Source organism: Rhizomucor pusillus (assembly GCF_041956525.1).
Source record: "Rhizomucor pusillus strain CBS 183.67 unplaced genomic scaffold VTP01scaffold_2, whole genome shotgun sequence".
NCBI classification, from domain to species: domain Eukaryota; kingdom Fungi; phylum Mucoromycota; class Mucoromycetes; order Mucorales; family Lichtheimiaceae; genus Rhizomucor; species Rhizomucor pusillus.
In genome coordinates, this window is record NW_027192144.1 from 980,593 (window position 1) to 1,000,448 (window position 19,856).

General features: G+C 45.1%; 15 protein-coding genes across 15 annotated transcripts; 7 read left to right on the top strand and 8 right to left on the bottom strand.

The window, feature by feature from the left end:
* Window positions 1-32: 32 nt before the first annotated feature.
* Window positions 33-696, top strand: VTP01DRAFT_4478 (60S ribosomal protein eL6; the record flags this gene model as incomplete). Its single annotated transcript, XM_069383163.1, has 2 exons — window positions 33-395; window positions 460-696. 2 exons carry the CDS (start codon window positions 33-35, stop codon window positions 694-696), a joined length of 600 nt encoding a protein of 199 aa, XP_069243892.1.
* A 600-nt stretch (window positions 697-1,296) lies between these two features.
* VTP01DRAFT_4479 (uncharacterized protein) lies at window positions 1,297-2,920 on the top strand (the record flags this gene model as incomplete). Its single annotated transcript, XM_069383164.1, has 5 exons — window positions 1,297-1,364; window positions 1,591-1,783; window positions 1,843-2,061; window positions 2,135-2,783; window positions 2,841-2,920. The coding sequence occupies 5 exons, from the start codon at window positions 1,297-1,299 to the stop codon at window positions 2,918-2,920; spliced, it is 1,209 nt and encodes a 402-aa protein (XP_069243893.1).
* A 245-nt stretch (window positions 2,921-3,165) lies between these two features.
* On the bottom strand, window positions 3,166-4,375 carry VTP01DRAFT_4480 (uncharacterized protein; the record flags this gene model as incomplete). Its single annotated transcript, XM_069383166.1, has 5 exons — window positions 3,166-3,275; window positions 3,330-3,537; window positions 3,594-3,764; window positions 3,843-4,265; window positions 4,349-4,375. The coding sequence occupies 5 exons, from the start codon at window positions 4,373-4,375 to the stop codon at window positions 3,166-3,168; spliced, it is 939 nt and encodes a 312-aa protein (XP_069243894.1).
* A 186-nt stretch (window positions 4,376-4,561) lies between these two features.
* VTP01DRAFT_4481 (uncharacterized protein) lies at window positions 4,562-5,652 on the bottom strand (the record flags this gene model as incomplete). Its single annotated transcript, XM_069383167.1, has 9 exons — window positions 4,562-4,608; window positions 4,668-4,722; window positions 4,795-5,015; window positions 5,078-5,098; window positions 5,159-5,235; window positions 5,302-5,320; window positions 5,380-5,418; window positions 5,489-5,526; window positions 5,588-5,652. The coding sequence occupies 9 exons, from the start codon at window positions 5,650-5,652 to the stop codon at window positions 4,562-4,564; spliced, it is 582 nt and encodes a 193-aa protein (XP_069243895.1).
* A 431-nt stretch (window positions 5,653-6,083) lies between these two features.
* On the top strand, window positions 6,084-6,715 carry VTP01DRAFT_4482 (60S ribosomal uL15 domain-containing protein; the record flags this gene model as incomplete). Its single annotated transcript, XM_069383168.1, has 3 exons — window positions 6,084-6,086; window positions 6,178-6,486; window positions 6,566-6,715. The coding sequence occupies 3 exons, from the start codon at window positions 6,084-6,086 to the stop codon at window positions 6,713-6,715; spliced, it is 462 nt and encodes a 153-aa protein (XP_069243896.1).
* Window positions 6,716-7,221: 506 nt separating this feature from the next.
* Window positions 7,222-7,602, bottom strand: VTP01DRAFT_4483 (uncharacterized protein; the record flags this gene model as incomplete). The annotated part of the gene is made up of 1 exon (XM_069383169.1): window positions 7,222-7,602. The coding sequence occupies one exon, from the start codon at window positions 7,600-7,602 to the stop codon at window positions 7,222-7,224; it is 381 nt and encodes a 126-aa protein (XP_069243897.1).
* Window positions 7,603-8,020: 418 nt separating this feature from the next.
* VTP01DRAFT_4484 (uncharacterized protein) lies at window positions 8,021-8,416 on the top strand (the record flags this gene model as incomplete). The annotated part of the gene is made up of 1 exon (XM_069383170.1): window positions 8,021-8,416. The coding sequence occupies one exon, from the start codon at window positions 8,021-8,023 to the stop codon at window positions 8,414-8,416; it is 396 nt and encodes a 131-aa protein (XP_069243898.1).
* Window positions 8,417-9,153: 737 nt separating this feature from the next.
* Window positions 9,154-9,472, bottom strand: VTP01DRAFT_4485 (uncharacterized protein; the record flags this gene model as incomplete). Its single annotated transcript, XM_069383171.1, has 2 exons — window positions 9,154-9,215; window positions 9,301-9,472. 2 exons carry the CDS (start codon window positions 9,470-9,472, stop codon window positions 9,154-9,156), a joined length of 234 nt encoding a protein of 77 aa, XP_069243899.1.
* Window positions 9,473-11,949: 2,477 nt separating this feature from the next.
* On the bottom strand, window positions 11,950-12,360 carry VTP01DRAFT_4486 (uncharacterized protein; the record flags this gene model as incomplete). Its single annotated transcript, XM_069383172.1, has 1 exon — window positions 11,950-12,360. One exon carries the CDS (start codon window positions 12,358-12,360, stop codon window positions 11,950-11,952), a length of 411 nt encoding a protein of 136 aa, XP_069243900.1.
* A 508-nt stretch (window positions 12,361-12,868) lies between these two features.
* Window positions 12,869-13,248, top strand: VTP01DRAFT_4487 (uncharacterized protein; the record flags this gene model as incomplete). The annotated part of the gene is made up of 2 exons (XM_069383173.1): window positions 12,869-12,879; window positions 12,948-13,248. 2 exons carry the CDS (start codon window positions 12,869-12,871, stop codon window positions 13,246-13,248), a joined length of 312 nt encoding a protein of 103 aa, XP_069243901.1.
* A 12-nt stretch (window positions 13,249-13,260) lies between these two features.
* On the bottom strand, window positions 13,261-13,592 carry VTP01DRAFT_4488 (uncharacterized protein; the record flags this gene model as incomplete). Its single annotated transcript, XM_069383174.1, has 3 exons — window positions 13,261-13,338; window positions 13,396-13,524; window positions 13,584-13,592. The coding sequence occupies 3 exons, from the start codon at window positions 13,590-13,592 to the stop codon at window positions 13,261-13,263; spliced, it is 216 nt and encodes a 71-aa protein (XP_069243902.1).
* Window positions 13,593-13,837: 245 nt separating this feature from the next.
* On the top strand, window positions 13,838-15,034 carry VTP01DRAFT_4489 (uncharacterized protein; the record flags this gene model as incomplete). The annotated part of the gene is made up of 1 exon (XM_069383175.1): window positions 13,838-15,034. One exon carries the CDS (start codon window positions 13,838-13,840, stop codon window positions 15,032-15,034), a length of 1,197 nt encoding a protein of 398 aa, XP_069243903.1.
* Window positions 15,035-15,175: 141 nt separating this feature from the next.
* VTP01DRAFT_4490 (uncharacterized protein) lies at window positions 15,176-15,565 on the bottom strand (the record flags this gene model as incomplete). Its single annotated transcript, XM_069383177.1, has 1 exon — window positions 15,176-15,565. The coding sequence occupies one exon, from the start codon at window positions 15,563-15,565 to the stop codon at window positions 15,176-15,178; it is 390 nt and encodes a 129-aa protein (XP_069243904.1).
* Window positions 15,566-16,235: 670 nt separating this feature from the next.
* Window positions 16,236-17,311, top strand: VTP01DRAFT_4491 (uncharacterized protein; the record flags this gene model as incomplete). The annotated part of the gene is made up of 4 exons (XM_069383178.1): window positions 16,236-16,363; window positions 16,426-16,847; window positions 16,913-17,098; window positions 17,166-17,311. The coding sequence occupies 4 exons, from the start codon at window positions 16,236-16,238 to the stop codon at window positions 17,309-17,311; spliced, it is 882 nt and encodes a 293-aa protein (XP_069243905.1).
* A 257-nt stretch (window positions 17,312-17,568) lies between these two features.
* VTP01DRAFT_4492 (uncharacterized protein) lies at window positions 17,569-19,800 on the bottom strand (the record flags this gene model as incomplete). The annotated part of the gene is made up of 4 exons (XM_069383179.1): window positions 17,569-18,288; window positions 18,348-18,433; window positions 18,493-19,328; window positions 19,391-19,800. 4 exons carry the CDS (start codon window positions 19,798-19,800, stop codon window positions 17,569-17,571), a joined length of 2,052 nt encoding a protein of 683 aa, XP_069243906.1.
* Window positions 19,801-19,856: the final 56 nt, after the last annotated feature.

Consider the following 19,856-nt stretch of genomic DNA (forward strand, 5'->3'; position numbering starts at 1 on the left):
ACAAATGTTAATACTCTGCAATCGTAGTAAACATGCCGCTCGCACCCGCATCCGACAAGACAGTTCAAATCGGCGGCCAAAAGAACGGTGGCCAGCGCGTGATTCCTGCAAAGAAGGCTTCTCGCTTCTACCCTGCTGAGGATGTCACTCCTCGCAAGGTTGCTCAGAAGAAGGTCGTCAAGACTCCTCGTCTTCGCGCCTCTATCACTCCTGGCACCGTCGCTATTTTGTTGGCTGGCCGCTACAAGGGCAAGCGTGTCGTTGTCTTGAAGCAGCTCGAAAGCGGTCTTCTGCTCGTCACTGGTCCTTACAAGATCAACGGTGTGCCTCTGCGTCGCGTCAACCAGGCCTATGTTATTGCCACCTCCACCAAGATTGATATTTCTTCTGTTAAGGTGCGATGAGAGAATTATCTGCAGAAAGAGAAAAGATGTATCTAAGATGTTGCTGAACATTTAGGTGGATGAGAAGATCAACGATGCCTACTTTGCCAAGAAGTCCGTCAAGAAGGACGAAAAGTTCCTTGAGGGTGCTGAAAAGAAGGACAATGCTCTTCCCGAAAGCAAGGTTGCTGACCAGAAGGCTGTTGACAAGGCTCTCTTGGAAGTCGTCAACAAGACTCCCTTCCTCCGCCAATATCTCGGTTCCTCCTTTGGCTTGCGCAAGGGCCAGTTCCCTCACGACATGAAGTTCTAAATTCAACAATCTTCTTGTTTTTAACATCTTGTCTTTGTACTTTCATTATGTCACGGTGTGGATGCACGTCAAAAAAGTTTTCAAAGTCGTAACTTTGTCAAGCAAAAGGAACAGCACTGCAGAGTGTATATACATATATATATAAGTATCTTTTTTCATGTGCATTGCTATGCGAGATGCTATCTTTTGGCAATGAATGAAGACAAAACAGCAGATAGCACTCTTAGGCTTCTTTGTCCTGACAATGGTAATTTCATGCCTTCTTTGAACCGTTTAATATCTGAAATAACTTTGTAAACTTAAGTTTGATAACATCTTTTCGGTAGAAAGTTGTCAGAATGCACTGAATAGCTGACAACTTATATAAGGATATACAGATTGCATGCAAGTAAAAAAGTTTGGTGCTTCAGTTCACGGCTCAGTGCCATTGTTGGTTCCAATGATAAAAAAGGTGAGTAGTCCCCCCAATTTGACTCATGACATCACGCTGTGTGGTCTGCTGATCTTGGAGTCGCCGCGCAATTCCTGCCAAGCAACAGTTTCAGATAGCTTTCCTTTCGTTGCAAGTCTTTCACCTTTTTACAATCTCGAAAGTTTGCAATGAAATTGTTTGCCTTGTCCACAGCCGTTGCTGCACTCCTGTCCGTGTCTGATGCCGCTCTCAACAGGTAATGTCCTTCACCATTACTGCGCTCGTCGCCGCGGTCAAGTCGCTGCGTATGCTCGTTCACACGCATATCGGTCGGGCTGCTAGTGTTGAAGTTTGGCACGACAGTGCCAGAACATGCTTTGTTCCAGATAAACGAATACGATCGAGTTTGCGCTTTCTACAGCGGCTGCTTTAGTCCTCAGAATATATCGATTTTACTAACTGTATAATGCTCTTTGGATTAGAATTCCTATCAAGAAGACGGCCGAGACTCCCGGCCAGAAGCTAGAGCGTTACACGCACACCGGTGAATACCTCACTCAAAAGTACTTTGGTGCGCAGCGCAGTCAGCAGAGCAGCGTTATGCAGCCATTCCAGGTTGGCCCCGACGGCAGCGTGGAGCACGGTGTCCCGATTTCGAACTACATGAACGCCCAAGTATGCAAATCCATTCCTCTTGCCATATTTTTACAAGCGCTTTCTCACACAATTTGTAGTATTATGGTGAAATCGAGCTAGGTTCTCCTCCTCAAACATTCTCCGTCGTCTTTGATACCGGTTCTTCGAACCTTTGGGTCCCTTCCACTCACTGCACATCTATTGCATGCTTCCTTCACCGTCGCTACGACTCTAGCCAGTCAAGCACATACAAGGAGAACGGTACCGAGTTTGCTATCCAATACGGTACTGGCTCCCTGGAAGGTTTCATCAGCGAGGTAAAAAACATTATCAAAACAAGCATCGGAACAATAATATTGATTATTTCTATTTTTTCTTTCGTGTCGATAGGACACTTTGCAAGTTGGTGGAGTGAAGGTTACCGGCCAAGGCTTTGCCGAATCTGTCAAGGAACCTGGCTTTACATTTGCTCTTGCTCGCTTCGATGGTATCTTTGGTCTAGGCTATGACCGTATTTCTGTTAAGGGTGTCGTGCCGCCTTTCTATCACATGGTCGAGCGCGATCTTATCGATGAGCCAATCTTTTCTTTCTGGTTGAACAACGACCCCGACAATGAGGAAAACGGTGGTGAGCTTGTCTTTGGCGGTGTCGATGAAGATCACTTTGAGGGCGAAATTGCCTGGTCGCCTGTTCAGCGCAAGGGATACTGGGAAATTGAGTTGGAGGATATTAAATTCGGCGGCGAATCCGTCGACCTGGACCCCGTCGGTGCTGCCATAGATACTGGCTCATCACTCCTCGTTGCACCTACCACAGTCGCCGATCTTATCAACAAGGAGCTCGGTGCTGAAAAGAACTGGGCTGGCCAATATATCCTTGATTGCAGCAAGATCCCTGACTTGCCAGAATTCTGCTTTGTATTTAGCGGTAAAGACTTTTGCTTGACGGGTGAAGATTATGTTCTTCAAGTCCAAAACCAGTGCATTTCCGGATTCATGGGCATGGACATCCCTGAGCCTGCGGGACCCCTCTGGATCGGTAAGAAGATGATGCGCGTAACATGGGAATGCTCTACTAACTTTTATACTTTAATAGTGGGTGATGTTTTCCTCCGCAAATTCTACAGTGTTTATGATTTGGCTAACAACCGCGTTGGTTTGGCCAAGGCAAAGTAAGAAGCAGCTTGTATTTTCGCAATGTTTGAATAAAGCTCCCCACTTCCCTACTCCCACGGCTATTTGCATAATGATCGATATGTGCACTCATCGATACCAGCAAATTCAATTACTTTTGTCCAATGCAAAACAACAAAATGTGCACAAATCCGTTTTCATAGTTGAGAACATAAGAAAAAGGTGTGTATGATTGCAAAATTTGGACGTATATCAATACATGCGTTAAAATAACAACAAAGTACATTTTAACCAGGAGGAAGCATGGTAGCATCGACAGCTTCATTTTCCTCGTAAGAGTGCTCGGTTTGAGCCTCATAATGATCATGCACAGGAGATCTAGGCATGGCCATAACACCTGCAATACAAGTCAGCATCACTGCTTATAATATCCATATTCTGACTTAATTACCAGTTCTGGATGCTTCCAAGATACCGAATGGCTTGCATAGCTTCATGAATGAGGAAATGCGGCTTGGCTTAGCGGACAATTCTATGACGATGGAATCTGAAGATACATCAACAACTTTAGCATCAAAGAGACGAGCAAGTTCGGTCAAAGCTCGAAGATGCGAGAAGGTTTCACGCAAAGCTTCAGATCCTGATAATTCCTCGGCGCTCTTGATGGAGATATCAGATTTTAGATATACAAACACGGCAGCTCTCGCATATTTACCTCTGGGTAGTTGGTCAGGTTCTCATCCTCGAACTCTACTTCATCGTCAAGCTTGGCAGTGGGCAACTGCTCGTGTAAATGCTCAGGACCAAGGATGGAGACCTTGATAAGTAGCAATTCTCGCTCAATCAGCTTTGTCTTTGTATAATCCAACACTGCCCAGACAGGAACCTAAGGAAGAAAAAAAGAAAATTCCACAAATCCAGTTAGCTTTCGTTTTACTTAGTCCAACAACTTAAGAGCACGTACCAAGTCTTCTAGCTGCCTCCGTGCCTGCTCAATGGCAACGTTACGACCGTTAAAGACAATCGTCATACGTGACAAGTCAGGCACTTCAGTGTTTGCGACGACCAACGACTCAATGTTGAATCCACGAGCGGCCAAGATACCCGATACACGGCTCAGAACACCAGGTTCGTTTTGCACGAGGCAGTTGAGGATATGCCGAGTCTCAGGGGCATTGCTCGGCGGCGGGGTGTTGTACAAGATATTGCTGACAGCTTCTTCGACGGAAGGCTCCGGCACAGCTGGAACGGGTCCAAATCGTCGCTGGCGCCAGTGCTTTTTGAATGAAATGGCTGACGTCGCTGAGCTTGGCTCAGAGCTTCGGCTGGCGAGGAATCGTCGAGCAGCAGGTGTGGAAAAAGCACTGTGCCTCACAGGCGATGCACACTAATCCAATCCCAAAGCAAATGAGTCTCTTGACATCCACGCCACTAGAATGCATACGCAAAGAAAAGGAAGCTATAACTTACGAGCCGAGTGGCAACAGTGCGCAACATTTGATTTTGAGGAACAACAAGATCGCAAAACAAACTTTTTGATGTGTTGGATTTTTTCGGTAATTCCTCCTGCGGGGTTCTGAGTGATGATGATTCACACTTTGGGAACCAACGAGGGCAAATGTTACCCACATGAATCCTTTGAATCTATTGGACCTTTGTCTGCAATCTAGCGACATCTTTTTTCTATATCAAGTCGGTCTTTGCACCGGGAAAGTACCTAGGCAAAAGCTCTGTTTGGCGGATAATACTTAGCCATTATTTCACAAAACTGTCAAATCCCCTTTTTCACCTTGATAGATCCTCTTGTCCTTGTCATTAAAGAGGCAGAAAATGACCTTGTCGATCTATCGTATAAAGTAAGAGACAGGCACAATGTCCACAGAAAAGATAGGGGACGCCTTTTTGCTCGTATTTACCGGATCTTTGCTAGCAAGTGCGTTTCGCTCAAGAAAATTCCTTACTGTACTTAATGCGACGTTTGCAGCGCGTTCTTTATCGTATCCGTACACGCCAGTAGCAATGCAAGGAAACGCGATGCTTCGTAGACCATTCTCCACTAGAATTTGGAGCGACTTTTCGTAGCAGCTGGTAAGCACTTCCTTCTTTTCACTTTGTGGGCCGACGGTGTGGATAACATCTAGTAGAGAGTGGTATTTAGAACGCTTGAGGGAAAAGGCTAATTTTATAGCGACGACATACGCTTAGCGGGCAAATTGTAGCCTATGCAAATGAAAAATTGTGAGCCCCGACAGGTCCTCAGAAAAGAACCCAACGCTTTACCTTTGGTGATCTTTGCGTCTCCATCGGCGCAGTATTGTAAAGTCCTGCATTCTTCCAGCAAGTGAGGTCCGGCAGCCCTAAAAGGTGGTCACTGTAAATTGAGATTCAACGCGTCTCCCTACAGCGTGCGAAGAATGACATGCCTGTGAATTGCACCGTCCACTGAATAGGTTTAGGCATTAGTCGGTTGTCCCTTTTAGTTGTAAGATGGGAATAGATACCTCCTCCTCCTCCGAGAAGACTATTGTTGGCCGCATTGACTATTGTACATTTATGCAAAAATTGGTCAGTTGCATATATGCAGCCACAAATGCGAACCGATGGACTTGCCAATAGCGTCTACTTTAAGTTTGGTAATGTCCTGCGTGCTGTTTTCAATCACATTTGAGTAATGTATTCCTTTGGTTTCTTTCGGTTATCATAGTTCACCTTAACGCTACTTTGAAAGACAGCTTTTTGAGAGCTTCCTGGCCCAGATTATTGATGGAGGACATGGTGGGGAAATCAAAGGAAAGACGTGGATGACGTTTGATGGTTCGGGATTTTTCGCTTTGTCGGGAAAACGAAACAAACAGTAAGGGTATATTCTAATACACAAAGCGGCGCTGCTCACAGACGGCAAATGAATCCATCACTGTGTAGAAAACTCTATTTATTATTTAAGTAATATTTAAGCACAAGTATCAAATTATTTAAGAGCAAGTTTTGCAGAGTTTACGCGAGGACTTTGGCATAAGGTCCAAACTCTAAAGAGGCCTCGTATCACTCAAAGCAGTGCAATGATGCCCAAAATGCGAAGGGAGGGCCTGTCATTCCAAAAGCGGAAATTTGCAAGTCCGACTGCTCAGGCTGGCTGTCCAAAAGCATTTTGGACAAGGCAAACAGATTTCCCTCCCTCCATCCACCCATACGGGAATAATTCGCCATGGTACGATGCAATCAGCAATGGATGATGCAGCGAGTTCGACGGATAGATAAGATGGATGGATGATTGACTCTGGATTTTTCTGCGTTCATAGCCTACCCGTCTCCACCACAACCGCAAGAAGAGAGGCCACGTCTCCGCCGGTCATGGTCGCATTGGCAAGCATAGAAAGCATCCTGGTGGTCGCGGTCTTGCTGGTGGTCAGCACCACCACCGTACCAACATGGACAAGTACCACCCTGGTTACTTTGGTAAGGTCGGTATGCGCCACTTCCACTTGAAGCGCAACCAATACTGGGCCCCCGTTGTCAACCTTGACAACATTTGGTCCTTGGCCGCCGAGGGCGTCCGCGAAAAGTACAAGAACACCGAAAAGGTCCCTGTCATTGATACCTTGTCCAAGGTAAATTACCGAGCAACCAAAATTTATCGAACGTGGATCTTTGGTGGAATGGGGGATTCTAATTCGACACTCCGTATAGGGTTACGCCAAGGTCCTCGGTAAGGGCAAGATCACCCAGCCCGTTATTGTCCGCACCCGCTACGTCTCCAAGGTCGCCGAAGAGAAGATCAAGGCTGCCGGTGGTGGTAAGCTTTCAAAGTTGAAGAAGCAATGCTGGTACTTTGGCTAATCAGGGAATCCTTTCATTAGTCGTCGAGCTTACTGCTTAAGCTGCTGTATTCTTATGAAACAAAACAATAAAAAGAGGTTGTGGCTACTTTTGTTGCATACCGCATTTTGCGGAACATGTTGGAGTATGTGAATGAGGGACAGAAGTGGGAATCAGTTCGAAACGAATAGTCAGGAGTTATATGAAAATTGGTGGTGAAATCTGAAGAGTTACAGTAAGATACAGACATCCGTTTGAAATGATGGTTTCAAATACAATAGATAGACAACAATGAGAAGACTCAAAAGGAAGATTACAATGGCAATCTTTTTACACTTTTATTTGCCTCTGAGCAAAAGAGGAGTGAAAAGAAACGAAGATATGGGAAAAAGATTCTGTACAAAGAAAACAAAAGAATAGTTGAAGGGAAGATAATACGGGTGTCATTATGCGATAAACAAAAGAGATCTCGAGGTGGCGATATTGACATGCAGGTAATCGGTTTAGAAAGGTAACATCAAGCGCGCTTATTTGGAGCTGGTGTACTTGGTGACAGCCTTGGTGCCTTCAGAGACGGCGTGCTTGGCCAATTCACCGGGCAAGATAAGACGGACGGCGGTTTGGATTTCGCGGGAAGAGATGGTGGAACGCTTGTTGTAAGCAGCCAACTTGGAGGCCTCGGAGGCGATGCGCTCAAAGATGTCGTTGACGAAAGAGTTCAAGATGGACATAGCCTTGTTGGAGATACCAGTATCAGGGTGGACCTGCTTCAAGACACGGTAGATGTAGGTGGAGTAGGTTTCCTTGCGGTTGATTCTCTTCTTCTTGTCGCCAGAGGACTTGATCTTCTCAGTGGTCTTGGCAGGGGCCTTGCCGCCGGTAGCCTTAGCGTCAGTCTTGGGAGCCATTTCTGATGTATAACTTTGTTGGTTTCAGGGAAAAATGACCAGACACAACCCGTCGGGGGGTCCCCTTTTATACTCAAGCCCGCGTGGTCATCGGCCCTTGAATTTCGCGTGGGTCTATCTGTAAATCACGCGCCCACCCTCTACGTGCACATCCGTACTTCACTGGCAATTTGACATGACAACGCGCAATAAACGCGAATTACGTTCGAAATAGCGCGTAACAATATGATTTCTCACATAAAAAAATTTTTTTTATGCAAAAAGTTTTTTTGAAAGTTTTTCACCTGGTGGGATCGGGGATTGAATGCATGGGGAGGGACGGGGGTTGGAGTATAAATAGGGCAAGCTTCCTTGTCTGTCTTTGGATCTCACATCACTTTTTTTCTTACCCGTATATCAAGTTCATATTATCATCAACATGTCTGGAGGCAAATCTGGAGGCAAATCCGCTGCTGGTTCCAAGTCCCAAACCCGTTCTTCTAAGGCCGGTTTGCAATTCCCCGTCGGTCGTATCCACCGTCTCTTGCGCCGTGGCAACTATGCTCAACGTGTCGGTGCTGGTGCCCCCGTCTACTTGGCTGCCGTCCTCGAATACTTGACTGCTGAAATTCTCGAATTGGCTGGCAACGCTGCCCGCGACAACAAGAAGTCTCGTATCATCCCCCGTCACTTGCAGTTGGCCATCCGCAACGATGAAGAATTGAACAAGCTCCTCGGCCACGTTACTATTGCTCAAGGTGGTGTCTTGCCCAACATCCACGCCAGCTTGTTGCCTACCAAGTCCAAGAAGGCTGGTGCTTCCCAGGAACTCTAAAACAAACGCACACACACCTTTCCTCATCGTCGTGTACAGAAAACACCACCACCCGTTTTTCTTTTCTATTTGTTTTCACGAACAGGCTTACTAATGCCTCCTGCTGCTGTGTATATATACCTACCGCCATAATAAATTCAGTCCTCATTCAATGAATTCTATCAAAAGTAACTTTTACTTGTTTTTGTGAAAGTTTTGCTATTGTTGTTTAGATAACATCCCCCTCACGGTGATGCCAAACTAGATGTGTACGTACAAGATTGTTACAGGACAGGAAATAAAGAAAAGCGATCTGTGCTGGTAGACTTCAAACAAGATTTTCGTTATACTTTGTAGTGGCTCCAACAATCTCGCCACCAGTAGCCAAATAACTCAATCTATAAAATGGTTTGTGTCCAGGCAACGGGCAACTGTACCCCGGCATTGAGTCCAGTTACTCAGAAAGTAGAAATAAAGATGGATGTTCATTGTAGCACGTCTGCATTGCGTTTGTTCTCAATACACTGATGCTGCTGGCAGCCTAGCTTACATTCTCAGCAGGCAAGAATCGCATGACTAGAGAGAGAGAGAGAGAAAGTTCGTTGGGAAGGCAGCATGTGATCGATAGTCCCATGCTTACACACCATGATTTGGTGGCCGAACGTGATCACTTGTGCAGAACTTCACAGTTGACCACCGACTTCTGTCTTTATCAAACCTTTCGACGGTGCAGCGCACTGCTACTTTCCTATTTGCGATCAAGCTTCTCCGTCTTGAAGGTTGCTGTGGGTGATAGAAGAAGATGACACCGCCATCAGTCCTTAAAGCTCATTCAAAAAGTTTACAGTTGTAGAGTTTTTCTCTAGATTCACTGCTCAATATGATCATTGATAACAAAAACATACGTCCAAGTACTTGCTGCAACTGTTCTACACTGTCCATGATAAGATCATGATGTAGTATGTCCATGTATGGTAAAAGATTTCGCATAAAGTCATAATAGCTTTCCTGCTGAGCTTGCTCGATGTTGCATATGACATTCAGTAAGTACTTTGGAAACTTTTTGCGAGGATTCATTTAGAATGCGAAAAGATCTGGTGCTGTCTAAGAACCTAACTACGACTTGATCATTTGTAAGCAGTTGGGATGAATGTTTCTTGAAATAACCATAATTGACTGCCAGAAATACAAAGTTTTGTCTCTTGAACTGAAATTTTCCCAATATTCATTTCAGCAACTGACGCTGTAAAAAAGAACTGCCTATCTCCACGATGAATAACCTACAATTATTGCATGTCAGTTGGTCAGGATGACCTAGTAACAGAAATTAAGAAGAAAACCATCACGGTTTTTAACAATTTATTGCCACGCTGTGAAAATTACGTACGGCCGATGGTGGTAGTAGAAAATTTACAACTGCAATGTCTAAGCATATTTTAATGAATAGCTCCGGTAACAGCTACTGCGACGAGGAGTTGGATGTAGCTGAATGTAGAATTTAAACTTAGAGATAGTCAAGTGAAAGTAAGAAAATTGTACGATCTATAACAGAAAATGACATCTTTTCATATTCAACGTTGCTACTTACATCTATCGTTTTATTTGTTCCAAACATGTCAAGGTAATCATGGTTGTTGAGGACTCCAAGTAGAATAATAGACAGTTCCCACAAAATCACGATGTGGCAATTACTCTGCTCAAAACCAACACACACTAATAGCTACCCGAAAATGTTCTGTAAACCTTGTGTTTGAACAATCGTTTCTCGTATGCACTTACACCGATCTGTAAACGAAAACATGTTCTCATCTCATAATATGGCATTTCAATCTATTTTGAAATGTGCTTGGCCTATAAGAGTACTTAGTGATTGATGAACTGCATCCATTCCATCTTCCATATTCGACCAGCCATAGCGATCAATAAACCAGGCATATTTGACAACATCGTTGCCAGCTATTTCATGCTAGCTGCAGAGCTTTTGTTTAATGTTCTTGGCGTCAAGCTAAATTCTTTAACTAAATCATCGTATATGCGAGCTTATACAGTGAACTTCAAACTAAAAAATGAAGAAAAGTCCTAAGCGAGCGTGTAATGACTTTGAAGGATAGAACACATTTATCTGTCGAATACATCGAAGCTTTACGGCAATACTTTTCGGTTGCTAAGTATATTTGGCTACTGTTATGATTGAACTTGATAGTCGCCGAATGACTTCCGATCGGTCTGGCAGCAGGATCAAATAAATAATGGCAGCAAATTTTACATTAGATTGGTTTAGCTTTGGATATTAGCATATCACTTATTAACTTTGTTAACGCTACACTTCTATCACTTGCAATTGCAGTCAGTAGCAGCGTTAGTAGATCATTTAGCTGTTTAGTGATCCAAGCAGAAAACATAAAGATAATTGTCACGAAAACATTCATTTCTCTTTTCAAACGACAAGTATTCTACATATAAGTTATTTCCGTTACGTACAGTGTGGTTCAGTCATTGTCTGGCAGCTGAGGGCATGGTTAGGGTTTGGCATCCCAATGCGGTGCCAATAATTCCCGTCGCGGATGCCCAAAAAAAGAAGGCCATTGTTTTCATGTCTTGTGCAACGTGATCGTCGTCGCCCTGAATTTTTTTCTTTTGGGTTCTTCTTACACGTCGCATTCCTTTTACTTTCCTTGCTTACTCCAGCGCGGTGCGCGTTTGAAAAATCGGAGTGCCTACGTACCGTAATTTTTCATCTCCCTTTTTTTTTCTGCAGACGCCACGCGCATCAGAAATATTCGTGAGAAATGCGCAGCGCGGAAGAAGAAGAACAGGGAATTTATTTCTTTTTTCGCGTTGGCGTTTCCCTGACAACCGCGGCGTTTCCACAGCAACGGCGCAGTTGCCGCGACCATCGACAGCCGTCTTCCCCTTGCAACGGTGCAGCACTTGTATTTTTCGCAAAGTCCATATCAATTACAGCCATTAGTCACATTAATAAATCAATTGAAATGTCTATTACAAGTAAATAACAAATGATATGGTTCCTCAGAATAAGCAACCTTCACAGCATCAGATTATCATGACTTTATGTTGGCGTTGCAAACAAAGTGTTTATTTGCTTGAGATTGATAAGGTATTTGTAGTACGTTACTATTTCTTAAAGACAATGTCTTGACAGATTCACATATGCACCGCACATATATGCCAAAATGATGTTTACATCAACACTCATACACAGTCCATTCAACATCAATTTGAACAGAGTCATATATGTATTATAACTAATGAAAGATTTATTTTTAAAGGAAATAAGGGATGGTGATTACATACACAAGAAAGAAGAGGTTGCAGCGCAGTCAAAACGAACTGTTGTTGGAGGTGAGAGTAAGAGGAGATGGTAGAGGATAAAACGAAACTGTACAATCATTTTCGGCACCGATTGAACAAACCCAAGCGAAGGAAAAGATGATGTTGTCAACTTGTCACGTTTTGCTGTGCGCAGTTAATGCTGAAAGTGTATGGTAATGCAAAGGCGAGAAAGAAAGAGAAGATAAGGTGGGCTGGGTTGTTTAAGAGCGTTCGCCACGGAGACGACGAGCCAACTGGATGTCCTTGGGCTGGATGGTGACGCGCTTGGCGTGGATGGCAGCCAAGTTGGTGTCTTCGAAGAGGGAGACAAGGTAAGCTTCGGAAGCTTCCTGAAGGGCACCGATGGCGGAGGACTGGAAACGCAAGTCAGTCTTGAAGTCCTGGGCGATTTCACGGACAAGACGCTGGAAGGGGAGCTTGCGGATCAAAAGTTCGGTGGACTTTTGGTAGCGACGGATTTCACGGAGAGCGACGGTACCGGGTCTGTAACGGTGAGGCTTCTTGACACCACCGGTGGAGGGGGCAGACTTGCGGGCGGCCTTGGTAGCCAATTGCTTGCGGGGGGCCTTGCCACCAGTAGACTTGCGAGCGGTTTGCTTAGTACGGGCCATTGCAGATAACTGAACTTTACGTTTGGGAAATGGAAGAAGAATCGGCTACAGATCCGCTACGCCTTTATATACACCAGCCTCGTCGGAGACGAAAGAATTCAAGTCGCCAAACGCGAACCCATTTTTTTAATTTCCACATCCGATTTCTTTTCCTTTACGCGCGTAACTTTCATGCTTTGTTGCATTCTTCTGTTTAAAAACAACGAACCCTCCATTATCAAAGACTCAAAGCATGCCAAGAGAATAAAGAGAAAATACATAATAGTTACTGCAATTTCATTATCAACTTATTCTGTTTATTGTCATGAGTTAACAACGAGTTTTTATCGCTTGTGGTAGTTACGTATTTTTCGCGTTGCGATTGTCGTGGAGGAAAAAAAATCAAGTACCTGAAAAAATTTCAGATACACCTTCCACGCATTTGAAAGGCCGATCCGCAGGCTATATAAAGGCCCGACTTTTCAGAGAGAAACGTCTTTTCTCCTGCATTATCTATCAGTTCTAAAATATGTCTGGCCGGTGAGTTAATATCTACGATGTTTGAATGTGTCCATGATTAGTTTGTGCTGACGGTTTGTTCCCCATAGCGGTAAAGGTGGTAAAGGTCTCGGAAAGGGCGGTGCCAAGCGTCATCGCAAGATTCTTCGCGACAACATCCAAGGTATTACTAAGCCTGCCATCCGTCGCCTTGCTCGCCGTGGTGGTGTCAAGCGTATCTCTGGCTTGATCTACGAAGAAACCCGCAGCGTCCTTAAGGTCTTCTTGGAAAATGTCATCCGCGATGCTGTCACCTACACTGAACACGCCAAGCGCAAGACTGTTACCTCCCTCGACGTTGTCTACGCCCTCAAGCGCCAAGGCCGCACTCTCTACGGTTTCGGTGGTTAAGCGCCTTTTTCCCTATTCAAAAACATCCCAATTCGTTTCCTCGCTTACAACATTCAGCAACGCTGCTGTACCGCGACCCTTTACAGCATTCTGTATATAGCTTTAGCGTTTCTTCCTTTTATTTCTTTTTAGTGAATACAAAGTTACTTTGGATCCAAAGCAACATTTCGTGTGTCTCTGACAGTAGTGTGTTTGACCAAGTGACGTGCTCAGAAGAGAGCAGTGCGTAGCTGTCACGATAACTGACTTGTGCAGGAATTCCTTCTCCTTCTCGGACTAGTAGTGTTTTCGTTGTTGCCGTGTTCTAAAATAAAACCACCTGTTTTCACACGTACTGTTTCCATTCACGTTGCCGATAATCAAAGATCCTGGAGAGGAAACGTCGCCTGGTGGTACGTCATCTGAAATAGGAAGCCTGCACGGACCCGTGGAACTCCCCAGAGGAGAAGGAGACGGGTCACGTAAGATGTTCCTTGCTTGCTAACTCGATCTTGTTTTCTCAATCAGCTTCAGCTTAGAATCTTGGATAGCAACACCGAGTCGGCTCCTCTTTGAGACAACAACTGGAGCAACAAGAAGGAAGACTTGAATGACTGCGGAAGACGAGGGCAAGCACGGTCTGAAGTCGACAACAGACACCGTTGCTGAATCTGACCTTCAGCAGCAAGCCGCAAGTGTTCTATTCCCACTTCGTATACCCGTATACAATTTTGACGTGAGAAGAAGAACGATAGCAACTCGTGGAATTAATTATTCGTTCTCGTTCCTCGCAGCCGTTCCTCCTACTAAAACCACATCAGCGCCTCCGCGACTCGCCGCCGATCTCGTCGATCAGGACGTTCGCTCACAAGTCGACAAGTTGGCTCAGTCAATGCCTGACTTATATATCAAGGAGCGCATCAATTTTGAAGAAAAACAAGACTCATCATCACCTCACAATTTACTTTTACTATCCCATGATCAATCCGAGCATAATCAATCACCTTCTCTTTCATCGCAATGCAACAAAGAGCCTAATAACATTCAAACGGCGGCGTCTTCGCCTACAGTAAACATCAGCACGCCTCTTGCAACGCCCTCACGTACAAGATCGGCATCTAGACTTCCTGTACGAAAGTCGGTTTCATCACCGAGTAAAGTCAGTAGTCCTCAACCTAAAGAATCACCCTCTATCACAAATAACAATGATAATCCTCCGCATACGATATCACTGTTTCGTTCTACGTCAGATGGGGAGGATTCCAAACCAAGGAAAACTCCTGCCACTGCTGCGCCGTCCAAAAAATCGAGACAGGTTAACGGCGGTGTTGGTGGCAGATCAATGAAAAATGGTAAAACGAACGGAGCAGCAGCGTTAAAAAAGGTATCAACCAAAACAGCTGCCGGTGAAGCCAATGTGTCTATGCCCGGTACAAACACCAACCAAGACGACGATGACGAAGAAGAAGATGACATTAGACCAATGCGTTTGACGCCGAGCGAACGACGGAGAAGAGAGGCCAAGCGAGCCGAGCAGATAAAGTTCTGGCGGGCACGAGAGGAAAGAGAAGCACGCGATGCTCGATTGGTAGCTAGACGAAAACTGATGGCGGAAGGACAAGAAGCAGCAAGGAGGCGTCGGATGCAACAGAGTGGAGCGGCGGTGGAGGAACTCTCTCGCCAAGATAGTCCATCATCGTCATCTCGAAAAGCTGTCAAGTTTAATCTGCGGCTGAACCGGGTTATCGAAATACAATCGCCGGAACAGAAGAAGAATGTAGCAGTAGTAGATCAGCAACAACGCTAGAGAGGTGCAGCCCTTGTTTTTATTTATATTACTATTATTGAGCGAATCTGAATTACTACGCAGCAGCTGCTACAACAACAACAAGGGTTTAAAGACGGTGGTATGTGTGTGTGTGTGTGACGAGGAGGTAGCGAAGCGAAGTTATATGTTTTGTTCTGCTATTTTCTTTCGAGTCTTTTCGGGCAAAAGACTGCTGTGAATGTTAGGCAAGACCCCGCCTTGAGCAATAGTGACGTCCTTGAGCAGCGTGTTGAGTTCTTCGTCGTTGCGAATCGCCAGTTGGAGGTGACGTGGGATGATGCGAGCGCGCTTGTTATCTCGGGCTGCATTTCCAGCCAGTTCGAGGACCTCTGCAGCGAGGTATTCGAGGACAGCTGCCAAGTAGACAGGCGCTCCGGAAGCGATACGGCGGCCAACGGCTGCTTGCCGGAGGTATCGATGAATACGGCCAACAGGAAACTGTAGGCCTGCCTTGGATGAGCGGGTTTGATTAGTGCGCGTTCCGGTTTTTCCACCAGCTTTTCCGGCCATCTTGGAGTAGTGAAAATTGATTACAGAACCAGAGAGAAAGAGTAAAGCTCAAGGAGGGGATTCGTCGTCGTTAAAAAATACTTTTTCTTTTGAAACAATGAATCACATCCAAGAGAGGCAAAAAAATTGCATGAATCAAGTCACTAGCAATCCTCTTTACGATATTCCGGGAACGATATATAGCATTCGCCGGGTTTTACCTCAATATGGATTCTGTTTAACTCATCACATTGTTACGTACAGGACAGGAGGGCTCACTCCTTTAAATCGGATCATTCATGCAAGTACTGTAGCTTGTAGACAAGCACTAAATCGCGCGGAATTCAAGCATTTAAAAGATTATCCGCTTATTCCATCATTACCCGATTGCCGATCCTTGTATAGTACGATAGCTTTTGATTATACATCCACTGTATTCGATTTTAATGATTTTAGCTATTGTAATCTATTGTACTCATTTCTGTCTATCTAATGTAATCTGTATGTGGAAGGTTAAAGTTGATGGTCTGCTGCTGCCGACGAATGTGATTTTCGCCACTTACCCAAAAGTTGTGCCTGGCTGTCCAATAAGGTTCAAGTTCCTGAAAGTTTCTTTTTCCGTCCCTGCTGGCTGCTTTTGAATCAGATCACTTTTCTTCTTGTGTGTGTTTGGAAGCGTGCAGGACTTAGTATGGCTGTCATTAGCGTTTTGCGCAATTTCTGGGATCCAGTCGCCTCCCGCCTCGAAAAGTTCGTCCGTAGAATGGCAGTTGATCTGCCTCTTGAGACTGACTGGACTCAGTCGACCAAGGGATCCTGGTAAGACTGCAGTGAATTGACAATGTACAACCGGTTTTGACATTGGACTTCTATTCGTTTAGGTACGTCCACCCTCGACAGCACGGTGTTGAAATATTCTTCCTATCGACAACCTTCATGTGTGCAACCTCGTACTTTATGTTGCGAGCTATTGGACCCGGAACTCTCAACTACAAGCTTCTAACGTCCTTTGTACCACCGGTGCCAGCTTCGTTGACAGAAAAACTGCTGCTGGGCTCTCTGGTTGGATCTCTTGGACTGACGCTCACGCACAAGCTGATCCGTGGCACGGGTCTTTTCATGCTCCAGCCTTGCCACATGAGCGCCCTGCTGCTTATTATGGTCATGTCGTCTCCAGAGCAGTTCTTATCCAAAGTATTGTTCAACATCTATCTTCATACGCAATGGGGTGGTCTTGCTGCTTTGATGTTCCCTGATCTCCGGGGTCACGATCTGCCCCTAGAGACCTTCAATTTTTTTGCAGGTAAGCATATACAGGATGATTGTACACTTTGCAGCCTAGGATAGCAGCTAACTATCTTGCTACAGAGCACATCTTGATCCTGGCCGCGCCCATTTACATGATGTACAGTGGACGATACCTCGTTCTGCCTCCTTCACCAAACATGGCGTTGTTGTCTTTCTTTGTTTATGGATTCTTCCATTCTCCGTTACTCCATACTTGCGCCCTCAAATCGGGTCTTAATCTCAACTACTTGTTTACACCTCCTCCAGGTGCGCTTTTCGTCGGAATTTATCATGTGAAAAGCAAATGTGCTAACTCATGTGTCTCATCAAATAGTGAAATTCCTGATCAAACTTGGTCCAATGTACCGGGTTGCCTTGTACGGAACGGCGCTGGTCGCCATGTTTGCCACGCGCTACTTGCTAGTAGACGGCATCTTGTCACTGCTGCCCCGCAAGGTCTTCCGCACCGTGTCACTGTAATTTAGAATTTGCATCGTTCGTTCTCAAAGTATAGTAGAATTTCATTTTTCTTCCTGCATAACGCATTTCAGCACGTCACAACGATAATAGAAACATGACATTTGATCTCACAATGATCTTCGGAACTCCGTCCACTTTTTCGTTAGTGGGAACAAACGACAAACATAGCCTCCTGCAACTAATGCGTGCTTTTTTCCTTTTAATAAACGAGAAGCTATGACAATGAAAATTAATCCAAAACTGTTGGAAAATCCTATTTACGATGCCGCAGCTGCAACAGCTGCTTTCCTATTTTTACGGTAGAACCGTGTTTCTTCTGGATCAAATCCTCCTTCGGGTGCACCGAATACAGCCCAATCAGGAGTCTTGGCCATGTAATCCAGACTTGTGAATGGCTTGCCGCTCCTTACTAATTCAAAGAACTTTGGATAATCAATGTGCGTGTACCATTCTCCGTTGATCTTGAAGCTCGTCTGGGCAATAAGAATGGAGCACGAGTGAGCATGTTCGCAGGATATCTCGTAATCTGGTCCGAGTTTTTCCACCAGTTGCTTGCAGAATTCGACTACTTCATGGTGGTAAGGAACATTGGCCATTGTCAGGTTGCTTGCACCGCTGTAGCCGCAGTAAGTGACGCCCTTGACTTCGATGAAGGATGGTCGGCCTCGTCGAACAAGTTCTACATAGTTATCAATTTCTTCTGTATTGTGGTCCTTGACAAGCGTAAGACGGTATACTGTGCGTTGTCCCTTTTCAGCCAATGCTTCCAAACTCGTCAAGAATCGTTCCCAAAAGTCTCGGAACAGCGGCCGGTCGATCTTTTTCAGTCCTTCTTTTGTTCCCGCATCGATGCTAACGTAAAGCTGTGTAACAGGTGCCATTTCTGCAATTTTCTCGGGGAATTGGGCATTGGTGACAAGGAAAGAGGAAATATTGTGTTCGTGGAGAAGATTGACGAATTCATTAATGTGAGGGTACTGCCGTAAAAAAATAACGTTAGCAATATTTTCTTTGCCTTGATCCATTACTGACTTACAAAGATCGGCTCGCCTACGAGCGACAATGCACAATGACGAATAGTAAAAGCTTCCTGGAAACGGTCTGCTTTGACGTCCGGTACGCCTAAAATGAATAAAGTGAATATTACGGTCACTTATATATATGAGAAATTAATCGCTTACCTTTGAGTTGCTTGATCATTTTGTAGTGATTCTCCATGGCACCATCCAAAATAAACTTTGGATCATCCACCTTCCATCGCCAAGTGGTGCCAACAGGGTTTGTGTGATGCCGCCAGCAAAAGACGCATTTGTTGGCGCAAGCCAGAGAGGGCGTCGTCTCCATACACAAGTGACTTTGAATACCATAGAAACTATGCTTGTAGCAGAATCCTCTTCCTCTCAACGCTGATTTGGTCCATCGACAAATCTTAACTCCAGAATGCGATCCGACAATCTTGTAACCTTGCTTGGTAAGGTTTTTATGCAGCATCGGAGACACCATTTCTCGAGGTTCTTGTGTCCTTTTGACTGCTGCGTCGGTACCAATTGTTCTCTTGGCTTTTGCTTGCGAAACTGCGAATTCTTGCTCTTCCTGCTCGCGGTTCAGCTTGGCTTGCTTTAACTTCGTTGCCATTTTGCCGATATCTTCCACATCAAGCATTTCGTCTTCTGATCCAAGCGCAGCGCTGTCGTTAGTATCTTCTTCAGCGTCTGAGTCATATTCAACGTGCGCCGGTGCAAACTCAAGAGACTGCTTGTCTTGAAGTTCGGTAATGAACTGTCGCGACCAGTCGTCGAACTGGGCCTTTTGATCATTGTTTTTATCACAGGCACCCAAAGGATAAATACGGGTTGCTCCAAGCTGACCGAGCCATTTGTCGATTTGCTGAGCCGCTACATTGAATTCATCACCGTACGCCGAGTCGCCGAGACCGCACACCGCGTATCGAAGTTTCTGAAGCGACAGTCTATCAACTCTCCAGTCATATCGCAAATCACGAAGCCATTTTGTAAACCTATACGTTCAAATCGTGAGAAAAAAATCTGGCACGATCACTACTGTTATCGTTAAAAGTACCAATCCAATGGTCCTTCGACGTTGTATGAAGAGAGGATAAAGACACAGATGGCTGTTTCAGCTAACAAATCGTCATTGTCGTATTCAGTGATATCAACAACTTGGAGATCTTTGATGGCTAGCTTCTTCTCAGTAAGCAGCTTCTCCTTGAGTTCCTGTGCAAAAACCTTGGACGTTCCCGTCAAGCTTGAGTATAAAACTTTCAAGACGTCAATCTCGGTCACTTGATCGTTCGACTTGCAGCAGCTGTCTTTCTCGTTGGCAGTAGTAGTCTCCATTAACTTGCAGCAGCCTCCTTGCGGTCCAGAAGCACCTCCAGCGCAAGCACAGCCTTGCTGAGATGTTTCTGGACCGAGAGCTAGCATACTCGAGAAACCGTTAAGCAGACTGTTTACGACATTATTCATCATTGTAGTTGCCGAAAAAAAAACCAAGGAGAAATTTGCTTTTTCGATGAATGCAGCAA